The sequence below is a fragment of the Dipodomys merriami genome, unplaced genomic scaffold (genome assembly GCF_024711535.1).
Source record: "Dipodomys merriami isolate MVZ:Mamm:240054 unplaced genomic scaffold, mDipMer1.0.p SCAF_48, whole genome shotgun sequence".
NCBI classification, from domain to species: domain Eukaryota; kingdom Metazoa; phylum Chordata; class Mammalia; order Rodentia; family Heteromyidae; genus Dipodomys; species Dipodomys merriami.
Window position 1 is genome coordinate 3,173,007 of NW_027206046.1, and position 25,200 is coordinate 3,198,206.

The 25,200-nt window shown below is 45.3% G+C and overlaps 1 protein-coding gene across 2 annotated transcripts in view; it reads left to right on the top strand.

Moving 5' to 3' along the window:
- The first annotated feature begins 3,372 nt into the window (after positions 1 to 3,372).
- Positions 3,373 to 25,200, top strand: part of Spg21 (SPG21 abhydrolase domain containing, maspardin) — a 28,811-nt gene continuing 6,983 nt past the window's right edge. The window contains exons 1-8 of one of the 2 annotated variants that reach the window (XM_069995174.1): positions 3,373 to 3,566; positions 4,605 to 4,649; positions 8,372 to 8,458; positions 13,717 to 13,878; positions 15,983 to 16,063; positions 19,140 to 19,285; positions 22,430 to 22,538; positions 23,726 to 23,833. In XM_069995174.1, coding sequence (XP_069851275.1) covers positions 8,396 to 8,458; positions 13,717 to 13,878; positions 15,983 to 16,063; positions 19,140 to 19,285; positions 22,430 to 22,538; positions 23,726 to 23,833 — 669 coding nt within the window. In that variant the 5' untranslated portion in view covers positions 3,373 to 3,566; positions 4,605 to 4,649; positions 8,372 to 8,395. The remainder of the gene's footprint in view (positions 3,567 to 4,604; positions 4,650 to 8,371; positions 8,459 to 13,716; positions 13,879 to 15,982; positions 16,064 to 19,139; positions 19,286 to 22,429; positions 22,539 to 23,725; positions 23,834 to 25,200) is intronic. The other variant, XM_069995173.1, reaches the window with a different exon arrangement.

The window sequence follows — 25,200 nt, forward strand, 5'->3', positions numbered from 1 at the left end:
GAGGTAATACCCATCAAATAGAATGCAGTTTCCCATCCACCCTGGATTCAGGATGGATATCAGGTATTGAAGTACCCTCTTCAAGTTAGCAGTCTAGCTCTGTGTGTGTGTGTGTATGTGAGTGTGTGTGTTGTTGGTATTAGAACTCAGGATCGCTTGCTCTTATTCAGCTTCTCTCCAGGTTGGTGCTCCACTACTTGAGCTTACACCTTCACATCTTCCTTTTTGCTAGTTATTTGGAGACAAGAGTCTTGGGTTTGTCTCCACAGGCTGGCATTAAACTGTAGTCCTCAGATGTCAGCCTCCTGAGTAGCTAGGATTAAGATTACAGGTGTGAGCCACCAGTGCCTGACTAAAAATATTCTTTTTTTTCCCCCCCAGTCATGGGGCTTGAACTGTGGGGCCTGGGCGCTATCCCTCAGGTCTTCAGCTCAAGGCAAGCACTCACCCACTTGAGCCACAGCACCACTTCTGGTTTTTCTGAAGGTTAATTGAAGAGTCACACAAACTTTCCTGCCCCGGCTGAACTGCAATCCTCAGATCTCAGCCTCCTGAGAAGCTAGGATTAGAGGCATGAGCCACCGGCACCTGGCTAAAAATATTCTTTACATTTACAACAGCTACCTTAAGTGGTTTTTTATTTATAGAATCTTAAATGAAAGAATCTAATTTTGTAGAATACTGTAGACATTTCTTTTATTATTATTATAAAGGTGATATACGAAGGGGTTAACAGTTACCTAAATCAGGTAAAGAATACATTTCTTTTTTCTTATCTTTTTTTTTTTTTGTCAGTTGTGGGCCTGAACTTTGAGCCTGGGGGTGCTGTCCCTCAGCTCTTCAGCTCAAAGCTAGTGCTCTACCATTCACTCGAGCCACAGCGCTACTTTCAGCTTTTTCTGTTTATGTGGTGCTAAGGAATCAAACCCAAGGCCTCATGCATGCAAGGAAAGCACTACCACTGAGCCACCCTCCCAGCCCAAGAGTACATTTCTTTTGAGACAGTGTAAACTCTTTGAATATTATAGAATTTAATAGACTAAAATTCTTAGAATTGGAAAGCACTTAGAAGTTATTTAGTCCAAATTTGAACAGACAAGAAAGCAAACACAGGAAATGTCTTATCCAAGGACAGAATTGAGGTTTCTTCACTTCCAAATGTTAATCAACAAATCAGTCATCATAGACAAATCATGAAAAACTTACATTAGTTGAGGCCTGTAGTCACAGGCTGTAATATAGCCACCTTAGTATCTTTTCTTTTCTGAATACCCACCCTGGACCCAGTGCCACTAAGCCAGTACAGTGTGCCACAGACTTGCTCTGGCAAGAAGGAAACAACATTCAGGTTTGGTTTTGTTTGTCGGTCATGGGGCTTGAACTCTGGGCCTAGGTACTGTCCCTCAGCTCTTCAGCACAAGGCAAGTGCTCTACCACTTGAGCCACAGTGCCACTTCCAGTTTTCTGGTAGTATATTCAAGATTATAAGTCTCATGGACTTTCCTGCCTCTATTGCTTTGAACTGTGATCCTCAGATTTCAGCCTCCTGAGTCGCTAGGATTATAAGCATGAGCCACCAGCACGTGGAAACATTCAGTTTTGATCTTAGAATTTGTAGATCAAACTGCAGTCAGGGTTGGGAATGTGGCTTAGTGGGAGAGTGCTTGCCTAGCATGCATGAAGCCCTGGGTTCCATTCCTCAGTACCACGTAAACAGAAAAGGCCAGAAATGGTGCTATGTCAAGTGGTACAGTGCTAGCCTTGAACAAAAGAAGCTTGGGGGGGGATGGGGGGAAGCAGTGCCCAGGCCCTGAGTTCAAACCCCAGGAGTGGAAAAACAAAAAACAAGAAATCCTAAGGGACATAGTCCAGGTCCTGAGTTCAAGCCACAGTAGCAGCATAAAAAAGCCTAGGCCTCAGTGTATATAGGATTAATAGCAGTTAACCACATCCTTAGTCTTGCATGACCTGTGTTCCCCAAAAGCCTCAGCTTCTAGTATAGAACTTGGACAAATTCCAATAACATAGGGATGTCTTAGCACTCCAGTTTTAGTAACACTTAGCAAAAAAGAAGCTAAGTAAATTGCCTAAAATTATCACTAGAATGGTAGAGTCTGCAACTTAAGTTTTTCCAGGCTTTAGAGTTAAGTTTTTCTCCCCACACATAGTGACAAAAGTGCAGATTTTCCCCACCCCACATTTCCTGAGTTCAAGTGCCAGTATGTGTGTGTGGGAACTGGGGGGAGAGGGGGAGAAGATAGTATTTCTTTTAGGAAAGGACCCTGTGGTCACATTTGTATCCTCAGCTGTTCCCAAAACAACACATGGCAAGTACATGTTGCTTCCTGTCCCCCCTAAGGAACTTTTAATGTCTGTGAAGGCGAGCTGTCTTACCATGCACAAGTACAGGCGGCAGACTTACGAGCAGGTGGCCCCTGGTGCTAGAAGAATCTGCAGCTGTCCTGGCTAGGGTTTGTTGAAGCAGCATAAACAGCCATCACTAGCTCCGTCCCTCTTCATCCATCTTCTGGCAGGGTAGCATTTATTGCAAACACTCCTACAAAACACTTTTAGATACATTATCAGATGAATGTTTCTCAGACTTTCCTGCCCAGGCTGACTTTGAACCTCAGATCTCAGCCTCCTGAGATCCTAAGTAGGGGTGAACTACTGCCTCCCTCCCCAACTTTCCAGGGCCCTTTAACAAGATATCAAGCTCTCCCTGAACATCTGAGAGGTTCAATAAGACCTTGTTGCAGGATTTCTCAAGAACATCAGGCAAGGTTTCTGTGGTATCATTTGGCTTTATGCACTATTTCAGCACCCTGAAAAAGGCAGTCATAATGTCTGGCAGGATGATAGACATTTATGTGCTATGCCCAGGGGAAGGGGATGTGTGTCTGGAGCAACAGAGTCTGTTCCCAGAGTCAAGAACTATGGAGGACCAAAGGAAAGTGAGGATATCAGGCCCTGTTCACCAAAGCCTGGAACCCAAAGACATCTTCCCACCCCCAAAGCTTTGCACAGCAGGGACCCAGCGCCCCTTTCTTCTGCCAGGCTCCTTCTTCAGGTAGATGACCTAGCGTTGACCCAGAGGCGACGCCGGCCTGGTCCTGAGCCCCGCCGCCTCCGTTAAGGTTTTTACCGGGGCCTCGGGGCAGCAGCACCGGCAGCTCCAGTTTTCCACCTGCATCCCCCATCCCGCCCCGTCACCATAGTGACGGCCCGCGCAGTGTTCGCACCGCCCCTTCCCACCCCCGGGAGATGTCCCCGCCCCTTCCCACGAGAGACCACGCCCATTCATTACGACACGTCTCTCCCGACGTGGGCACGCCCCTTCCCTGCGACGTGGCCCCGCCTCCCCTCCAAACCCGGAAGCGGGAGAGACGAGCTGGAGAGACGGACGGCTGCAAAGGAGGGAGGCGGCCCGAGCTCGCTCGGCCGCGCGCCCCGCCCTCGGAGGCCGGCCTCCACCGCGCCCCCCGCCCTCCGCGCCTGCGGGTCCCGCCGGGCCGCTGCGGCTCCCAACCCACACGACCGCTACCACCGCCAAACTGGGACTGGAGGTAAAAGCCGCCTCAGGCGCTAGGGGAAGGGAAGTGGGGGCGGCCTGGGCCGGTAAGGGGTGGGAGAGGCCTCGGGGAGCGCCGTGTGTGTGTGTGTGTGTGTGTGTGTGTGTGTGGAGAGGTGTGGGTGGGTGTGTACGGCGCATGCGCGGCTGCTGGGACTGGGTGTGACTTTGTGAGTGTAGCCCACGAGTGGACATGCCCATGTGACTGTGCACGTGATTGCATTCATGGGTGTCTACGTCCAGTCTTGGTGTCTGGGTTCTTCTGCTTGGTGTGCCTGCGACCCCGCCTTTGTGTGGCCGCCTACCCCCCCCCACACCCCATGTGACTGTTGAAGGGATGGGAAAGCCCAGGTGGCGGGCAGAAGCTTTAAAGCGGCCTCCTGTTTTAATCATCCTGGGCTGTGGTTCCATGGCCCAGGAGCATTTCATTTCAGTAAACTTGTAAGAACCATGAGTACAGGCAGGCAAGTTGTTTCTGGAGATTGTGACAAAGGCCTGGGTCCTGGCTGAGTACAGGCCAGGTGCGAGGCTTGTGAATTGAATGCAGGAAGAGGAAAGTCGCAAGGATGATGTGTCTGACTTGTCCCTTTCTGGGGAGTTACACGCTTTTGTAACTGCTTTGTCCCCTACCTGCAGTGGTCCAGAGATCCTGAACAGACTAAGGAGTAACTCAGTAGCTGCATCCAGATTTCCAAAAGCTTTTACACCCAGGGCTCTGGAAGACAGGGAAGAGATGTCAAGTAGGCAGCTTTAACCTTCGGTGAAGTTTAGAGAGAATGGGATGCGTTGCTGGAGAAAAGAGGGAGACATTCTCTAAACACTTCTAAAAGGACAGCGCTACACTGATGTATAAGGATGGATACCGACATTAAAAAGCCATTGCTGGGCTGGAGGTGTAGCTCAGTGGGAAAAGTTCATGCTTAGCATGGTTAAGACTCAGAATTCAGTCCCCAGCACCAAACAAAAGGAAACAGCCAACCATAATCCTGTCATTTAGCTAATTCTCAGGAGCTAATACTTTGTTTTTTTCCAGAAGTAATCATCACTGATTGTCCATACGAAAATGAGCTAACTTGAGGTAAAGGATCAGAAATTTATGACTAGTGACTTGAACATTTGTCAAGCAATTTCCTTGGCTATTCTGCTGGAATCCTGGACAGATGTACACTCTTTTTTCTTTTTCTTGTTCGGTCATGGGGCTTGAACTCTGGGCTTGGGCACTGTCCCTGTGCTCTTCTTTTTTTTTTTTTTTTTTCCCTGTGCTCTTCTGCTCAAGGCAAGCGCTCTACCGCTTGAGCCACAGCACCACTTTCAGTTTTCTAGTAGTTTGTTGGAGATAAAGAGTCTCACCAACTTTCCTGCCCAGGCTGGCTTTGAACCTCAGTCCTCAGATCTCAACCTCCTGAGTAGCTAGGATTACAGGCTTGAGCCATCGGCTCCCGGCTCAGCTGTACATTCTTAACTGCCAGCTTTATCACCCACTAGCATAAGGGTAAGAGAAGCCTGGGTGTCCTGAGTCCTGTCCTTCCCCCCCTTCTTCCCCCCCCCCATGGGGTGGGGCTTCCTTAATCACCAAAAGGCTGATCCCTAGTGGCCCTTTCCCCATCAGCATGAACAGGTGCCTTTGTTTTCGTGAAGGGCCAGTTCACATGAGATCAAATCACATGGAGCTCACTATGTCCACCTTATTGAATCCTGACCAGTTTGATCACAATCTAGGCTAACCTATTACGAGAATGTTTCTCTTGTGACTTGCAAAACATAGGGCATTAGTGGATGAAAGAGAGTGCAAACAAACTTGCCTTTTAATCCCCTTCCAGCTGCTTTCTGTTTGCAGCAGGGGCTTTTTTTTTTTTTTCCTTCTCATGAACATCAGCTGGTCAGATGCAACATTTGGTACCAATCTTACCTTTCATTACTGCCAAACTAGCACAAGTGTGCAAATCACTTGTTCCTGCAAAAATGTAGTCACAGCTGAGTGGAATCTGTCGGTCCTGCAAGATTAGTTGCAATGCATTACAGGTGGCTGGGAATTATCTTGAGGACGGTGGGTGAGGAGTATCTTTCTGCTTTCTGCTGTGGGTAGAGGTGGCTGACTGACTGAACTCGCGTGGCTGTGAGTTGACGTGGTATTTTGGTTTGTTTATTGCATTGGATCCCAAAACTATAAATAACTTTAAATTTTTATGTTTGTTGCTTCTAGAAGCAAACAGTCCTGGTTTTGATTAGGAAGATAGCTTCTACATCTGTTGGTTTGTGTGCGTATGTGTATGTATATGTATGTATGTGTGCACTGGCATTGGAGCTTAAACTTAGGTTCAGTCACCATTCCTTAGCTTTATTGCTCAATGTTGGTGTTCTGCTACTTGAGCCACAGCTCCTCTTCTGGTTTTGTGCTGGTTAATTGGGTATAAGTGTTTCACAGACTTTTCTGTACAGGCTGGCTTTGAACTGTGATCCACAGACCTCAGCTTCTTGAATGGTTTAGGATTACAAGCATGAGTTGCTGGCACTTGGCTTAATCTGTTGGTTTTATTTACTTAGCCTGTTTTTTTATTTGGTTTTGTTTTTGCCAGTCCTGAGACTTGAACTCAGGGCCTGGGCATTGTCCCTGAGCTTCTTTTACTAAAGACTAGTGCTCTACTAGTTGAGCCACAGCACCACTTCTAGATTTTTCTGTTCAATGTAGTATTGAAGAATTGAACCTAAGGCTTTATACATGCTAGGCAAGCACTCTACTACTAAGCACTAAGCCACATTCCCAGCCCTTAGCGTGTTTTTGTCAGTCATGGAGCCTGAACCCTGGGCCTGGGCACTGTCCCCTCAGCTCTTCAGCCCAAGGCTAGCACTCTACCACTTGAGCCACAGCACCACTTCTGGCTTTTTCTGCTTATGTAGTGCTGAAGACCCAAACCCAGGGCCTCATGCATGCAAGCACTCTACCACTGAGCCACCTTCCCAGCTCCATAGCCTGTTTTTTATATTGCCTCCTGTAGAGTAAAGTACTTGCTTCTGGAAAGATACTATTAAATGTAGAAAGTATTTAGGTGGTATAGGAGTATTTAAAATTTGCCCAATTATAAGGTCTTGGAGAAGTAACTATACTAGTTGCTTTATTGAACAGTAATAATCAGTTATGAGAGCTTAGAATGGCTTGTTTTAGCATGTTAATCTGCAAGACAAAGTTGATGTTTTAGAGGATTTTTTGTATAAAGAATAGCTGTGTTTAAGCACTCAGATTTTCAGCATAAGATCACTGACTTGGTATTTTTAAATAACTGAGGTATTTTTAAATAACTGAGGATTTTAACAAACTTCTCTGAAAGTACCATCTTAGCTCTGAAATAAGGTCATTATTACAGTCTCAAGAGTATTGAGTCTGGTTTAATATTGGAATGCCTATGTTTACTGTCTCCGGGGACTTTTGTTAAGTAGCTTTTAGAGGTAGGAACAATGGGGAACCTTTGTGTGTCTCTGGGAGCGGATCTGGAGGGTCAAGGAATGAGGAAGAGCTTCACTGAGTTTAGAGAACCCTGCTCCGTGACAGTCTTGAACTTTCTCTGAAATATCAGACCAGGAGTTAAACCCCTACTAGGTTACCTTGTTCATGCTGTAACAGGATGTGGCTCCAAACAGATGGGTGGAAATTCCTCAGTTGGCAATAAGAATCTGCAGCAGGATCTATAATTTCATGCTCTTGTTATGATGCAACACAGAGGCCCAAACAAAAAGGGGAACCTCAGAAGCTCAGCCCGTCCAAAGTTCACCGGGATTGTAGAAGGGCCTCACGTAAGATAAGACTGCTGTATGCCAGGCACTGGTCTAGGCCCCAAGGATACATCTGTGAAACTCACAGAGGAGGAAACAAGCTGGAAGAGAGTTGTATCAAAGTTACAGAAGTGGCACTGTAGTTCAAGTGGTTGAGTTCTGGCCTTGAGCAAAAGAAGCTCAGAGACAGTGCCTAGGCCCTGAGTTCAAGCCCCAGGACAGACCAAAAAAAAAAAGGTACAAAGCTATAAAAGATAGAAGTAGGGCTGGCAGTATGGCTTAGTGGTAGAGCGCTTTTGCCTAGCACTCATGAAGCCCTGGGTTCCATTCCTCAGTACCACATAAGCAGAAAAAGCCAGAAGTGGCATTGTGGCTCAAGTGGTAGAGTGCTAGCTGTGAGCAAAAGAAGCTCAGGGACAGTGCTCAGGCCCTGAGTTCAAGCCCCAGGGTTGGCAAAAAAGAAAAAAAAAAAAAAAAAGCTAGAGGTATCTCTCTGAAGACACTGTTGCTTTGAGTCTTTTATGTATCTTTGAAACACATCCTTGAGAATGGCAGGCTTGCCTGAATTTTGTGTGGAGTTTCTGAACTCAGGTTAATGCCATCTCTTGCTCAAGACTTCATGAAGCAACAGGCACTGTAACTCCTTTCTCTAGAAGGACTGGTTCCCTGTCATCAGACAGGAGGAACTGTATTACAGTGGATTCCTGAGATAGTGTGGACAGGCAATCAAGGGGACTGCAGTTCAGAATGTGTAACTAGGGCTTGCCATGGGGTGTCAGAAGGCCTGCTCTGCCTGGTCTCTGTGGCAGCCATATTTTTTTCTTAATAAGTCATGTCCATTTTCTAGTCTAGAAGAACTTAATGGGTTGAAATGACAATCTCTCTGCTCTGTGATTACACCAAATTGTTTTCTGTTGCTGAAGTGGATACTGAGAAGGTAAAATAGCCCATTTCCATGGTTTTAAAGTATTGTTGATTTAGCGAGACCAGACTTTTATGTTCACTTCTGATGTAAGCATGCTTTTTTTTCAGGGTTAACCTCCATTCTGGCTGATCATGGGAGAGATTAAAATCTCTCCTGATTATAACTGGTTTAGAAGTACAGTTCCCCTTAAAAAGGTACGTATGATTTTGCCATACCTCTTTACAAACTCTTGTACAGTTTTTATGTGTGATTTAGATGCTGAGTCTCAATAGTGTGTGAGTAGAGATTATGCCTTGGGGTTAACAGAGCACAAAGTTCACCTGTGTCACATGCAATCAGTGTTTGAGACTCGAGCAAAAGCAAGCATAATGACAGTATGCTTTATCGTGTGTGTTTGTAGGTGTGTATGTAGTGTGCACACGCATGCGCCAATACTGGAACTTGAACTCAAGGCTTTGTGTTCTCGCTTGGCTTTTCTGCTCACAGCTGGCACTCTATCTCAGATAGTCAGATTGTATTTCTGTTCCTCAGACTTCAGATTTACAATAGATCACATTACAGTCTCTGTTTGCCATGATGACTTCCTCTGCATTGTTGTTTTCCAGAAACCTGTGTACTTAGGATATTAGTAAACTCTTAGTAAATACTTAGAGTTCGACTATTGACTCTGAGCCTCAAGGTAATCCTAAACATTTGGAGATCCCAGATCAAGGGTATTCCCATCACAATAAAACTCTGTTGAGGACTGGGAAGGTGGCTCAGTGGCAGAGCGCTTGCCTTGCATGCATGAGGCCCTGGATTGGATTCATCAGCACCACATAAGCAGAAAAAGCTGGAAGTGGTGTTGTGGCTCAAGCGGTAGAGCGCTAGCCTTAGCTGAAGAGCTGAGGGGCAGCTCCCAGGCCCAGAGTTCAGGCCCCACAGGTGACAAAAAATAAACTCTTTTGAGTCCCTTGTGCCAGTGTTAGAATCCTGTGATAACAAGTTTATGGTCTCTGTTAGATTCTGTCAATGTAGAAAGAATTCTTGCCTCTCCCCACTTGCCAGGAGAGTCACAGAAGCTACAGTTAATAACAACTGGGCCAGGTGCAGTAGCTCATACCTGTAATCCTGGGAGAAGATCAGGAGAATGCAATTGGAGCCAGCTTAGATAAAAACTTAGACTATCTCAGCCGAGCGCTGGTGGCTCACGCCTGTAATCCTAGCTACTCAGGAGGTGGAGATCTGAGGATAGCGGTTCAAAGCCAGCCCGGGCAGGAGAGACCGTGAGACTCCTATCTCCAATAAACCACCAGAAAACCAGAAGTGGCGCTGTGGCTCAAGTGGTAGAGTGCTCGCCTTGAGCTGAAGATCTGAGGGACAGCGCCCAGGCCCAGAGTTCAAGCCCCACGGCCAACACAAAAAACAAAAATAAACTTAGACTATCTCATGTTAAGCAAAAAGTACCCCAAGACAGGGACAAAAGGCATTTTATCTTTCCTGCTATTGTTTTTAATGTACTTATAATGCACTATATGATTCTTTCATTCCTTTTGTCCTTCTTCCCCCACGGTATAACCCATTTTCACTGTATTTGATTCCCGTGTTCTGCATCTTGTATATATACATTTTTGTAATTTGGGGAAGGGAAGGGGTATAACAGAATGCTTAAATGGGGATGCAGGTTGACCCATTGTGAAGATGAGATATACAGGACACTGTTGAAAATAAACTTTACAATGTAAGGAGTGGGGAGGTGGGGAGGGAGGAGGTGGGGAAAATCAAAGGAGGAGGTAACAATGCTCGATAGGAAATGTACTCATTACCCTATTCATGTAACTCTAACCCCTCTGCACTGAGACTATATCCTACCTCAGACAAACTGGGTATGGTGATACATGTCTCTGTAGTCCCCCACTATGTAAGATGTAGAAAGGTGAAGGTTCAAGACTAACTCTGGGCAAAAAGCCCAATATACTATCTGCAAAAATAACTGAAGCCGAAAGGCCTGGGAACATAACAAGTGCAGGCCTTGAGTTCAGATACAGTACTGCTCAAAAAAGTCTTTCTCTGTAGACGTATGTATTCAGTTCTCCACCTGTAGACAAGATACCTACTATATGCCTGGTACTGTTGGGGGAACTCATGTATCGAGTTTCTGTGAACAGTTTGACAAGTTGGTGTGGAGTGTATGTTCACAGATGGGAAGGAGGCTCGTGGTTACCTGACATTATAACACAGCCCAGGAGTACAGGGATTGGAATTAGAGTACAATGATATTTTATATAAATCTATTAAAATTTTGAGCCAGTCGCTGGCGGTTCACACTTGTAATCCTAGCTACTCGGCTGAGATCTGAGGATCATGGTTCAAAGCCAGCCTGAACAGAAATGTCCCCATGAGACTACTACTCCAATTAACTACTCAAAGACTGGTAGTAGAGCTTGTGGCTCAAGTGGTAGAGCACTAGCTTTGAGCAAAAGAGCTCAGGGACAGTGCCCAGGCCCTGAGTTCAAGTCCTACTACTGACCAAAAAAAAATTTTTTTTTTGTTTACCATGGTTTTTATCCTATTTTATTCAGTTACTCTATAAAGTAGAGTAATTGTTTCTAGAAATGTAGTGCTAGATAGGACATTTTTTATTTTATGATAGAATTTGAAGTCTGCCTCAGTAAAAAATTCTAGAATGAACTATATTTGCTAGTTGTCTTCATTGAAAAGAGAGAACCACTAGTTAAGCAGGAGAGAGCCTATTGTTAAAATGGCTTAGATTTTAACATGTTAATATTTTAAGATAAAGTTAGTTTGTAAAGAATAGTTTTATTTTGTGCTGGTAGTGATACATTTGAACTCAGGGCCTAGACGCTGTCTCTGAGCTTTTTCACTCAAGGCTAATGCTCTACCACTTAGGCCCCATCTCCACTACTGGCTTTTTGATGGTTCATTGGAGATAAGAGTCTCATGGACTTTGCTGGCTACGTTGGCTTCAAGCTTTTCCTCAGCTCTCAGCCTCCTGAGTAGCGAGGGTTATAAGCATGAGCCACTGGTGCTCAGCTAATTTTATTTTAGTAGAAAAACTACAACTGTGTTTCATCTGTACTTCATGGAATTTAAAGGCATAAGAACGGGGGCTACTTATAAGGGAATCCTTTCCGGTCTGCCTCCTGGATCCACTGCCCTCCCAGGAGAAGCGGCCCCAGGGTCCCTCTACCTGACTCCGTCTTTCAGGTGATCTCCAAGAGCGCCTGTATTTAGACCACCAGATCCCAAATATCCAAATGTACCCAAACAGTCTTAGAAGTCATTGCTGGACATAGTTTTTGTTGGGCTTTTTTTTTTTGGTCAGTTGTGGGGCTTGAACTCTGGGCCTGGGTGCTGTTTCTCAGCTCTTCAGTTTAAGGCCGGTGCTCTGCCACTTGAGCCACAGTGCCACTCCTGGTTTTGAGTTGTTTATTAGAGATAAGAGTCTCATGGCCTTTCCTGCCTGGGCTGGCTTTGAACCACAATCCTCACATCTCAGCCTCCTGAGTAGCTAGGATTATAGGCATGAGCCACCGACGCCCAGCTAGGATGTAGTTTTATGGATTAAAAATTTCCAATTATCAGCTTAGTCCATAAAGCGTAAGTTTGCTTCAAATTTTGTGGCGCTTGTCTTCAAATTATCAAACAGGTAACTGTAATTTTTCTATAGGAATTTTGACAAAATGACCAATTACAAAACTCTTGAGAAAGTCGAAATAACTAGCATATGTAATTATAGCTGTGGTCTCTTGTCACTTCTAAGAACATGTTATCCATGTTCCTTTTCTTACAAATTAAATTATTTGGATAATTCCCTAAAAGATGTGTTTGTCTTGCATGACTTTATTACTGTAAGATTGGGACTTGTGGGTATGCATTGTCAAAGGTTCTTAAGAGGTTTTGTTTTCCATTCCTCGGCTTCAACTCAGGGCCTGGGCAGTATGCTTAAGCTTCTTTTGCTCAAGGCTAGTGCTCTACCACTTGAGCCACAGCTTCCCTTTTTTCTTTTTCTTCCTTTGTTTTGGTAATTTATTTAATTGTCTCAAGGACTTCACTGCCTGGGCTGGCTTTGAACTTGGATCCTCAGATCCCCTAAGTAGCTAGGATTACAGGTGTGAGCCACTGGGCACCTGGCTTGTTTGCTTGTATTTTATTTGTTTTTTGTTTTTTGGGGTTTTTTTGGGTCCGGTCGTGGGGCCTGTACTCTGGGCCTGGGTGCTGTCCCTCAGCTCTTCAGCTCAAGGTTAGCACTCTACCACTTGAGCCACAGCACCACTTCCAGCTTTTTTCTTTTTGCTTATGTGGTGCTGAGGAATCGAACCCAGGGCCTTAGGCATGCAAGGCAAGCACTCTACCACTGAGCCACCTTCCCAGCCCGTTTGCTTGTATTTTAAACCACAAGAAACCAGGAAAGTAAAACAAAACTGTGAGTGGCAAAATACAAAGGTGAAAAGATTCCTGCGTGACATTGGGAAATCCGGGCCATTACTCAGTCTCTGTAGACTTGGCCTTGCCCTGGGAATTGGCTCCCTGTGATGCAGTGACCTCAGGTCAGTGTGCTGCTGTCCTGAGAGTGACTGTGGAGAGCCAGCTAGGAGGCTCAGACAGAAGCATTTAGGGGCCCTGAGGTTTTCCAGCCTAAAAGTAGAGCCTATATTGATTTGAACTGGCAAATGCTTGTGCAGTGAATTATAATAGTCACACATAGCTGCAGAGTGCTTGAATGACCTCAGCCCCTTTCATTCTCCTCCCTCCCCCTTGCCTGGTTAATGACCACTAAATCAAGATGGCTTCTGATGACCCCTCCTCCCTCCTCTCCCAGAAGAGCCTGTTTTCTCCCAGTGCCCGCTGCCCACCCCCACAGTTTGGCCTGAGTCATCTCCCAGACTCCTCATGTACACCTGCTTTGCCCTTCCTACTAGGCCAGGGTCACATAGCAACCATTCAGCCTTCCTCTGGAGTCACTTCCTACCCCTCAGGCTTGGTCCAGACCAGGTCCGAAGCATCTCTCCTCAGCTGGAGCCATCCCTACCTGCTTCACCACAGAGCCTAGGGTACTGATCTCTGTGGCGGCCTACTGATCCCAGCATGGGAAACTGCCAGCTTGCTTCTTGTACACACATGCGCATGCACACACAAACATACACAGAGCCACAAGCATGGAGGGGGCGGGGGCAAAAGATGCCATGCCCAGAGTTTACTGTTTGATGTTAAATCTGATGTTAAAATCAAGCTTCTTCCTGTTATTATGGACAGGAAAATTCAAAACAAGACCAAAAAAGCAACCCAACTCCGTGGAATCCGAGAAAAGAAAAGGAAATCAGAGCAGTTTGTTGTGTGCACTGAATCCTCTATGACCCCCCAGGTCAAGGCAGTATTAAATTGTCTTTGAAACTATGCATCGAAACCAGACGTAAGAGTTCTTGTTTTTGACTTGTCACTTTCTCTGCAGATTATTGTTGATGACGATGACAGTAAGATATGGTCACTCTATGATGCCGGTCCCAGAAGTATCAGGTGTCCTCTCATATTTCTTCCTCCTGTCAGCGGAACTGCAGATGTATTTTTCCAGCAAATTTTGGCGTTGACTGGATGGGGTTACCGGGTAATAGCTGTAAGTATTGCTGTATCAGTATTAAAATTCAGATTAATTTCTTGTGCTTCTCTTTGTAATTACTGATTATAAAGGAGACTTTTTTTTTTTTTTTGGTCATTCATGGGGCTTGAACTCAGGGCCTGGAAGCTGTCCCTAAGCTTTTTTGTTCAAGTCTAACGCTCTGTCACTTTTTTTTTTGGGGGGGGGGGTCTGGTCATGGGGCTTGAACTCTAGGCCTGGGCGCTGTCCCTCAGCTCTTCAGCTCAAGGCTAGCACTCTACCACTTGAGCCACAGCACCACTTCCAGCTTTTTTCTTTTTGCTTATGTGGTGCTGAGGAATCGAACCCAGGGCCTCAGGCATGCAAGGCAAGCGCTCTACCACTGAGCCACCTTCCCAGCCCACGCTCTGTCACTTTGAGCCACTGCTCCACTTCTGGTTTTCTGGTGGTTTATAAGAGAGATTAGAGTCTCACAGACTTTCCTGCTGGGGCTGGCTTTGAACCTTGATCCTCAGATCTCTGCCTCCTGAGTAGCTAGGATTACAGGCATGAGCCACCAGTGCCTGGCTACACAAGCAGAATTTTAATAATTAAAGCAATATATCAAATAAAAATTATCCTCTAATATACATGATGGTATGTATTCCAGTGATTTTTTTTTTCCTTTAGCAGAATATATAAGTGCTTAAACAACAAGCCTGTCAGATGGGTTTTATGTATATAAAAGCAGAGGTGTAAATGTATATAAAAGCACTGGTGGCTCACACTTATAATCCTAGCTACTCAGCAAAAAAGTCCATGAGAGGGCTGGGAAGGTGGATCAGTGGTAGAGCGCTTGCCTTGCATGCATGAGGCCCTGGTTTCGATTTCTCAGCACCACATAAGCAAAAAGAAAAAAGGCGGAAGTGGCGCTGTGGCTCAAGTGGTAGAGTGCTAGCCTTGAGCTGAAGAGCTGAGGGACAGCGCCCAGGCCCAGAGTTCAGGCCCCACGACCGGACTGGGGAAAAAAAAAAAAAAAAGTCCATGAGACTCTTATCTCCAATTAACTACCAGAAAACCAGGAGTACAGCTATGGCTCAAAGTGGTAGAACACTAGCCTTGAGCTGAAGAGCTCAGAGACAGTGCCCAGGCCCCAACTTCAAGCCCTACAACCAACCAAAAAAATACATATTAATATAATTAAAAACAGGGAAATTCTTAGGAGACAAACCTGAATCCTTAGAGATGAGTTTATGCTTTGTTGTTCTCCTCATCACCAGTATTAAAGTTCAAGTGCCATACTCTTTTCAGTGTAATAAAGTACAAGAGACCAGATACAATGTCAATCCAAAAGAACCATCTTATTGATTGCTCCTTAAGGAAATAGTACTGAATAGAGGGATCCCTCCTCAGAACAAATGTTATTTCCAGTTCTCTTGAGCTCTTTGAACATCATATCCTCCATTCACAAGGCAATTGGGCTTAAACAGTATTGCCTCAGTACCCGGCCCTTGCTAGGCTGGTGAGGTACCACCGAGCCCTATTTGTTCCTAATTTTTAGGACTTCCTGTCCAACCAAGTGTCTGAGCCGCATTCCACCTACTTTGTTTCCCATCATCATGGGGCCTAGTTATAGGTTAAAAAGTTTTCTCCCCAGCGTTGGCCTCAAATCACGATCCTCCCTCTCAGCCTCCCAAGAAGCCACTGGCTTCTTGGTATGAGCCAGTGGCAATCAGCATCTTTCTCTCCCCAACTCCCAGGGTTTGAACTCAAGACCCTGTGCTTGCTAGGTGCCAGCCTCTGCCACTGAGCCATACTCCCATCCAGACAACACCATGTCTTTCCTTGGATCCGTTCTGATCTACTCTCCCTTCAACCTCACCCTTAGCTAATTGGGCAGTTGATGTGAGTTCAAGTTGTTATTCACATATATCCCTAGAGTATGTTCACTTTTTATTCTCTTGAAATTTTGGTCTTTAGGTAAAATATAAGTTTAGAAGAAAGTGAAAGCTTTCATATATTTTAAGAGGCAAAGCTTGAGCAAATGAGAAATGCTATTATGTAAGGTTCTTTTTTTTTTCCCCCCCTCAAATGAGTTGCATTTTTACTCCTATGGTTTTTTAAAGTGAACTTGTCATTTCAGCTGCAGTATCCAGTTTATTGGGATCATCTTGAATTCTGTGATGGGTTCAGAAAACTTTTAGACCATTTACAATTGGATAAAGTGAGTACCCTGGAACTAATTTACTACATGCGTTTTTAATGTAACATTTATCTTGTAAAGCTTGGAGTTGTCATTTTTTTTGGTGGGGGGGTGGACTGGGATTTGAACTCAGGGCCTTAGGTGCTCTACCACTTGACTGACACCCCTATTCCCTTTTTGCATTTATTAATTTCCAAAAGGGTTCGTGCTTTTTTCCTGGCCTGCGATCCTCCTATTTATGCTTCCCTGATAGCTGGGGTGACAGGCACACCCTACTACCTCTAGCTTTTTATCTCAAACCTCCCAATCTCAGACTCCTGAGTAACTAGGATTATAGGTGTGAGCCACCATGCCTGGGGTTTTCTTTCTTTTAATGATAGCCTTACAGCGATATAATTCACATATCACATAATTTACCTTTTATACAGTTAAATATTTTTTAGTAAACTCCCAGATGCCTGCAGCTATCACCACTATTAATTTTTTGGGGGGTGGGGGGGTGGGGAATTTTCCCACAAAGAAACTCCAAGCCAGGTGTGATGGTACATACCTATAATCCCAGCATTCAGGAGGCTGAGCCAGGGAGGAGCTCAAGTTTTAAGCCAGCCTGAATTACATAGTGAAACACTATATCAACTTTTATTTAAAAAAAAAAAAAAAGAAAAAAGCCTGGCGCCAGTGGCTTATGTCTGTCATCCTGGCTAATGAGGAGGCTAAAATCTGAGGATAGCAGATCAAAGCTAGCCTAGGCAGGAAAGCTCATGAGATTCTTCAGTAACCACCAGAAAACTAGAAGTGACTCTGTGGCTCAATTGATAGAGCTCTAGCCTTGAGCAAAAGAGCTCAGGGCCAGTGCCCAGGCTCCCAGTTTAGGCCCCATGACTGACCCTCCCCCCCCCCAAAAAAAAGTCCCAGATTGATCAGCTTTGATTCCCCATCTTCTTTCCTAGCTCTGCAGCCTGATCTGTTTTCTGTTTCTGTGATTTGTCTTTTCTGGTTATTTTACATAATGTGATCATATGCTGTTTGGTCTTTTGCAACATTTCTGAAGTTGTCTCATAGCATGAGTTAGTTCAGCTTGAGTATCCCTTATCTGAAATGCTCAAGATCAGAAGTGTTTAAGGTTTTGGATGAATGAGGTAGCACACACCTGTAATCCTGGCCACTTAGGAAGTTGAAGCAGGGGGACTGAGAATTCAAGGTCAGCCAAGGCAGTTATTGAGACCCTAGCTCAAAAATAAAAACTTCAGGGCACTGGTGGCTCACTCCTGTAATCCTAGCTACTCAGGAGGCAGAGATCTGAGGATCAGAGTTCAAAGCCAGCCCTGGCAGGAAAGACTGTGAAACTCTTATCTCCAATTAACCACCGGGAATGGAGCTGTGGGTCAAATGGTAGAATGCAAGCCTTGAGCACAAAGAGGCTCAGGGACAGTTGAAGCCCCATAACTGACAAAAAATAAATAAAAACTACAGCCAGGCACTAGTAACTCATGCCATTAATCCTAGCTACTCAGGAAGCTGAAATATGAGGATCTAGGTTCAAAGTTAGCCCAGGCAGAAAAGTCTGAGACTCTTTCTCTAATTAACGAGCAAAATGCCAGACTGGTGAACACTGGTAATGAGTGGAAAAAGCTGAGCAGTAGTTCAGAGCTCTCAGTTCAAACTCCTAATACTCCTCCAGTTCCCCTCCCCAAAATAAATAAACTAAAAGGCTTGGGGCATGGTACAAGTATGCTTGTGTAGCCTGAGAGAAGGAGGCTCTGAATTCAGTCACCCAGGGGTGAGTGACAAAAAATAAAAATATTTCAGATTTGGGAATCTTTTCATATACTTGATCATCATTTTCATACTCTTTATACATCTCATCCCTAATATGTAAAACTGAAATTTGAAATGTTGCAATTTTTTCTGAGTATTATGCCCTCAAGCACTTTAGGTTGTGGGCATTTCATGGAATAGGTCCGTTCACTTGAATGCTCACTCCGGACTTCCTTTATGTACTTTATTTCTCTTTAGGGCTAAATTACATGAACATAGCATGTCTGGGGTTTTTCCCACATTGTGCCTAACGAATAATGCCGCTGTGACCCTCTGCTTAGCATTTAGTCAGTGGCACTGATTAAACCGGAGCACGCACATGACAGGCCAGTGCTGTGCCACGGAGACCTAAGCCCTCAGAGTTCCTGTAAACAGAAACTTAAGTGGAATTGGTTTGCTGGATTTTTGTTTTTTACCAGTCTTGGGGCTTGAACTCTGGGCCTGGGCGCTGTCCTTGAGTTTCTTTGGATCAAGGCTAGCACTCTACCACTTGAGCCACAGCTCCACTTCCAGCTTTTTCTGAGTAGTTTATTGGACTTTCTTGCCCAGGCCTGCCTCAGACCTCAGCCTCCTGAGTAGCTAGGATTATAAGTGTGAGCCCCCAGTGCCTGGCTTTGTTTTGTTTTTGAGACAGGGTCTCAGTATATAGCCCAGGCTGACCTTAAAACTCTCCATCCTCCTGCCTTGGCCTCCCAAGCGGGGCCTCTCCAGGCTTGGGCAGTGGTCTCATCTTGCAGGTTGTGGGGCTTCAACTCTGGGCCTGGGTGCTGTCCTTGAGCTCTTAGGCTCAAGGCTAGCACTCTTACCACTTTAAACCACAGCACCATTTTCTGGTGGTTAATTGGGAATGAATCTCATGGACTTTCCTGCCTGGGCTGGCTTTGAACCATGATCTGCAGATCTCAGCCTCCTATATAGCTAGGCTTACAGGTATGAGCCACCAGTGCCTGGCAGTAGTCTCATTTTTCTAATGTAATCTTTGGGTACTATTTTTAACTGGTATACATAATTTGAAGGCACAGTTGTGTTGTTTTCTTGATGTGGTGTATAAACTTCATTTAAATATGGCATTTCTTACATGTTGTTTTCTTGATGTGGTGTATAAACTTCATTTAAATATGGCGTTTCTTACATTTCTAGCTACTGTATAGATCAGACTATTGAATTGTGATGACGTTGTATTCTGGGATTAGTGATAACCGAAGTAACTTTTTTTTATATACTCCTGTTGGGAATTGATCAGCGTTCTGGGCCCTATCTTATGTTTGTTTATAATCAGGTCCATCTATTTGGGGCTTCTTTGGGAGGCTTTCTGGCTCAGAAATTTGCCGAGTACACTCACAAATCTCCTAGAGTCCATTCCCTCATTCTCTGCAATGCCTTCAGCGACACCTCCATCTTCAACCAGACGTGGACTGCAAACAGGTGAGGCATAAACAGCAGATCAGAATGTTCTGGAGTGTTGGCTTGAGGTGTGTGTGTGTGCACGCGCGCAGTGGAGAAGAAAGATTTGTATCTGTTTCTGAATTCTACAACTTCTCTGGCTTTTATTTAATTTTTTTTTGGTCAGTTGTGGGGCCTGAACTCTGGGCCTGGGCGCTGTCCCTCAGCTTTTCAGCTCAAGGCTAGCGCTCTACCACTTGAGCCACAGCGCCACTTCCGGCTTTTTTCTTTTTGCTTATGTGGTGGGAATCGAACCCAGGGCCTCAGGCATGCAAAGCAAGCGCTCTACCACTGAGCCACCTTCCCAGCCCCTTCTCTGGCTTTTAAAATTGGAGTGGTCACCTTTGTAAAAGAGAAGGGTTGAGCTGAGCACTTGTGGCTCACACCTGTAATCCTAGCCACACAGGAGGCTGCGATCTGAGGATTGTGGTTCAAAGCCAGCCCAGGCAGGAAAGTCTGTGAGACTCATCTCCAATTTACCATCAATAAATTAGAATTAGAGCTCTGGCTCAAGTGGTAGAGTGCTAGCCTTGAGTGAAAAAGCTTAGAGGGGGTTCTGTCCAGGCCCTGACATAAAACCTAGGACCAGCAACAAAAAAAAAAAAAAAGAAAAAAGAATTAAATGAATTCTATGTCCAGTTCTTTCCATTACTCAGTTGGTTACTGTCTGTTCAGATACGTGTATAGTTTGTCTGCATTGCTCTACAGTAACTTGCCCTTGCACTGACTGTGTAGGTAGTTGTGTATATATTGGCTGAGGTGTTTCATGAGGTGTTTGGCATGTTTTAGTGTGACACAGACTTGATTTCCTTCACTTTCTGCACTATCACCAAGTTGAAAAGACTAGAACCCATGTGTGGTTCATCAGAAGATGTTCTGTCACGCGCTTGAGAAAGATGGAAATGTTGACAAATGCCCCCTAGGACATTGGGGCAACCAGTGTGGGTCCTGTTTCCTTCGAGCCATCCCTTCATTGACTTTAGTATTGTAATTAGTTTGCAAGAACTCTACTATTTGAGTCACACCTCCACTCCTTTTTTGTTTGTTTTCCAAATAGGGTCTTGTGCTTTTGCCCAAGTTGACGTTGGACCATAATCCCTCTTGTGTCTACTTCTCAAGTAGCTGGGGATTATAGGAGGAATATACCATTATCCTTGGCCCTACAATCTTAAAACTGGCTTGTTGTATGCTTCTTTCATAGACATCCAAACAAGGCTGTACTCTGAAAAATAGCCTATTAGAAAGTGACTCAAGTCTGTTTACTTCCAGGCTGAAAAGGGATCAGAGGACAAGTTGTTAGCTTAAGGAATGGTTGATTAGGTAAGCTTCACAGGACCAAGATAAAAATGACAGACCAGGGTCCAAAAAGACCATCTTAATCTGAATCTTAGCTCCTTTTATAGTTAGGAGAGAACTGAGGAACTCTAGTTGAGTCTAAGCTTGTGGATTTGCTTTGCTAGTTTCAGTGATCAGGCTGTGTGCTGAAGGACAGTCCCATGCAGCCAAGTTCTCCCATCCATAGTCATGTGAGACAAGAGGCTGTGACCTATCTGACCTCTCTGGTTGCCTCCATCCGCTTCCCCTGGGGTTAGGAATCTTGGCTTGCATTGGTTAGTCTTGCTATAGCGCTAGTCTCAGGATGTATAACTGTATGGTATAATTTTCTGTTTCATCCCAACAAAACCAGCCCTTTGCCATGTATCAAGGGCTGCTTTGCATTGGAGTTTTAACTCCAGGCCAGTCCAAACGTAAGTCAGCATTTCTTTATTCTTGGACAACCAAACCCCTCCTCCTTTGTGTTGTACCAGTCCTCAGGCTTGAACTCAGGGCTTGGGTGCTGTCCATGAGCTTTTGTACTCAAGGCAGGCACGCTACCACTTTGTGAGTAATTGGAGATAAGGGTCTCACATATTTTCCTGCCTAGGCTGGTTTTGAAACATGAGCCTCAGGTCTCATCCTCCTGAGTAGCTAGGATTACAGGACTGAAATAGGCCAGCCCATCTGTTTCCTATGGGGATTGGCCCCATTCCCATCTGGTGTACTGCCCTCAAAGGCCCTTCCCAGATGGTTTCTAGGAAAAGATTTGCTCCCACTTCTAGTGCAGCAAATACACCCTGTAAGTCTAGAGCTAAAAAGCAAATTGAGAAGGAATCCAAGCAGGATAGACCATCCTGAGGCAACATTTTGGTATAAAGCCAAGCCCAGTGCTCTGGTCAAACAGGGGAGGGTCTGTCAGGCATGCAAGAGGACTACTTCTCTATACAGCCATAGGGGAGAGGATAGAGATTACCAGCTCATACATCCGAGCCTTCATTTGTTTCATTACTTTGGGATGCACAAAAAAAATCTGTGCTTCGGGGGCTGGGCTGGGAAGGTGGCTCAGTGGTAGAGCGCTTGCCTTGCATGCATGAGGCCCTGGGTTTGACTTCTTAGCACTACATAAGCAGGAAAAGCTGGAAGTGGCGCTGTGGCTCAAGTGGTAGAGCGCTAGCCTTGAGCTGAAGAGCTGCGGGACGTGCCCAGGCCCAGAGTTCAGGCCCCATGACCGACAAAAAAATAAATCTGTGCTTCAGGATGAGAGCACAAGATGGTTCTGCAAAGGTGGCAAAAGGACTGGTCTTGCATTTTACCCAGACCCTCATTCCAGAGTAGTAATCCATATAGCTTATGTGCTAGTGTAGTATTAGTACCACGTACATAGCACCTATGTCCACCAGAAAAGCAGCGTGTTCCCCACTATCCATTTTTACCCAGGGTAAAAGCTTTTACTCTGGGAAAAGCTGTGTCCTGTGTGGGCTTTTCTCTCTGCACCTGACTAGATTTCCTTCTCCACCCTCTGCAAACTCTAGTCTTCCTCTTTCCAGTATCCCTCCTCCTCACTGATGATGCTTTGCATCTCAATAAGGTAAATTATATACAGTGCATTAATAGAAGAGAGCTCCCATTCCAGAACTTCTAAGAAATCCTCACCTCTGCCTTCAGTGTGTGCGCAGCACTGGGGGTGGAGGGGGAGGGGCATTGTAAAAGCCAGCAGGTAAGGAGGTGAAGAAGCAGAGCTGCCATCACTGAGTGGCACTGAAGTGCCAGGAAGCACCAAAGTCATGCCTGCCACTCTTTATTTTCCAGCTTTTGGCTGATGCCTTCCTTTATGCTCAAAAAAATCGTTCTCGGAAACTTTTCGTCTGGCCCGGTGGACCCCGTGATGGCCGATGCCATTGACTTCATGGTGGACAGGGTAAGGCTCGTGGCTGGGGCGTGGGGACACCTTGGACTGGGGATTTCCACCGTGACCTCGAGGGAGATTCATTGACCCCAACATTTAATGCTTTATTCCCACTCATAAGGCCTGGCTATGTGAGTGCTTCCCATGGTTCTTCACCCACATCCCCTGGGGAGCATCTAGATGCCAGATTCCAAGTGGGAGCTGAATGCCTGCTTAGCAAGTTCAAAACCTCCCCCTCCAATAGAACAGTAATGTATTAAACTGCAGAACTCTAGAAGGAAAGGTTTTGAAAGGTTTTCACCTAAACAAATGATAAATGTTTAAAGTGTATTCAACCTGACTTAAATATTAACTGTGTTATCCTATTAGTATGTACAATATTATGTATCAGCTAAAAATGATTTTTTTTTTTTGTTGGTTGTGGGGCCTGAACTCTGGGCCTGGGCACTGTCCCTCAGCTCTTCAGCTCAAGGCTAGCGCTCTACCACTTGAGCCACAGCGCCACTTCCGGCTTTTTCTGCTTTTATGGTGCTGAGGAATCGAACCCAGGGCCTCATGCATGCAAGGCAAGCGCTCTACCACTGAGCCACCTTCCCAGCCCCAAAATGATTTTTTTTTTATTCAAACCTGCGTATGGTTAGCTTATTCCTGTAACCCCAGAACTCATGAGACTAAGGCAGGAAGATTGAGAGTTCAAAGCCAGCCTGGGCAACATAGTAAGACTCCCATCTTGGAAACAGATACTAAGGCTTCACATGAGACAATCCACCTGGAATCTAGAAACCTGGGATATTTTCCTTTTTTTTTTTTTTCTTCAGTGCTTTGAGACAGAGTTGCAACTCTTTAGGCTGGGAATCATTTTTGCCTCCAAGTGCGGGATTACAAGTGGGAGCTTCTACACTACACTTAGCTGGGATCTGCAATTTTATTTTACCCTCTCCTGCTCAGGTAAATGTGATGAACCAGGTCTGCAGGCTTCCATTTAGGAGCTAATGGACAGGTGATTGGTGAGATCTCTTCCGGGTCCAAGATCCCTTCAATGTTGAGGGGCACAGATTGGCTTGCTCTGCCCGTGGACACCTGGTTGAGGGCTGTGGAACCTGCTAAATGTGACTACTCGCGGAAGCATAAACATCTGTAGACTTTGACATAAATACCTAGAATTATTTCAGAAACCTTACCAGTGTTTCTTTCTTCAGCTGGAAAGTTTGGGGCAGAGCGAACTGGCTTCAAGACTCACCCTGAATTGTCAGAACTCTTATGTGGAACCTCATAAAATTCGGGACATTCCAGTAACCATCATGGATGTAAGCTTTGTTCCCCTCTCCCTCCCCCCCTGCCATGTCAGATCATTTCAGATGAGCTATTGTGAAGGCTGCCTTGCTTTTAGTTTTTCTCACTTCCTGGATTTTTTTTCCCTGGCAAGAGCAACATAGACTTACACAGCCTGCTCAGACTTTACCCATCTGGGTGCTTTTTTTTTTTTGCCAGTTATGGGGCCTGAACTCTGGGCCTGGGCGCTGTCCCTTATCTCTTCAGCTCAAGGTGAGCGCTCTACCACTTGAATGACAGCACCACTTCCAGCTTTTTCTGCTTATGTGGTGCTGAGGAATCAAACCCTGGGCCTCATGCATACAAGGCAAGCACTCTACCACTGAGCCACCGTCCCAGCCCCCCGGGTACATTTTAAATCTTTTTTTTTTTAATTTTTATGCTAGGGATCAAACCCAAGGCTTTGTGCTTGCTGGACAAGTGCTTTACAACTGAGCTACAACCCTTACCTGTTCTTTTCTGTTTTAACATATAAAAATTGACCAGGCTAGTTTTTTAAGTGGTTTGGGGACCGAGTACATTGTCAATGTTGTACAAACGTCAGCACTATTCCATCCCAGAACTTTGTGTGTAGTACTGGGATTTGAATTTGGGGCTTGGAACTCACTAGGCAGGCAGGATCTTTGTTTTGCCCAAACCAGCCCAGACCTCCTTTTTATGTTTCCTATTGTAGTAGCCAGTTTTTCTGTTGAGATGGAGATTTTTCAGACATTTTGCCCAGCTGGCTTCATGCAGTGATCCTCCTATGCAGCTGGAATTAGACAGAAGCCAACCAGAACTTTTTTTTTTGGTCAGTCCTCGGGCTTGAACTCTGGGCTTGGGCGCTATCCCTGTGCTCTTCAGCTCAAGGGCAGCACTCTGCCGCTTGAGCTAGCAACACTTCCAGTTTTCTGGTGGTTTATTTGAGATAAGAGTCTCACGGACTTTCCTGCCTGGGCTGGCTTTGAACCGTGATCCTCAAATCTCAGCCTCCTGAGTAGCTAAGATTACAGGCGTGAGCCACCAATGCCCAGCTCGGAACTTTGTTTTATCATCCTCTACACCATACCACCTCACCCCCCTCCCCCCCCCCCCGGCCATTCCCTTGAACAATAACTGCTGTTCCTTCTTTTCCTCTCTGGTCCCTGGCAACCGACAGTCCACTTCTGTGTCTCTGTGAAGTTGCCTACCCTCTCAGATTCTTGTGCCTTGCTTTTTTTCACTTAGCACAATGCTTTGAGGATTTTTGAGGTTGAGAGCATTGACTAAGTGCCAGAGCACTTGCCTAATAAATACAAGATCCCATGTTCAGACCCCAGTACCATTTAAAAAAAAAAAATGTGAACTGGGAAGGTGGCTCAGT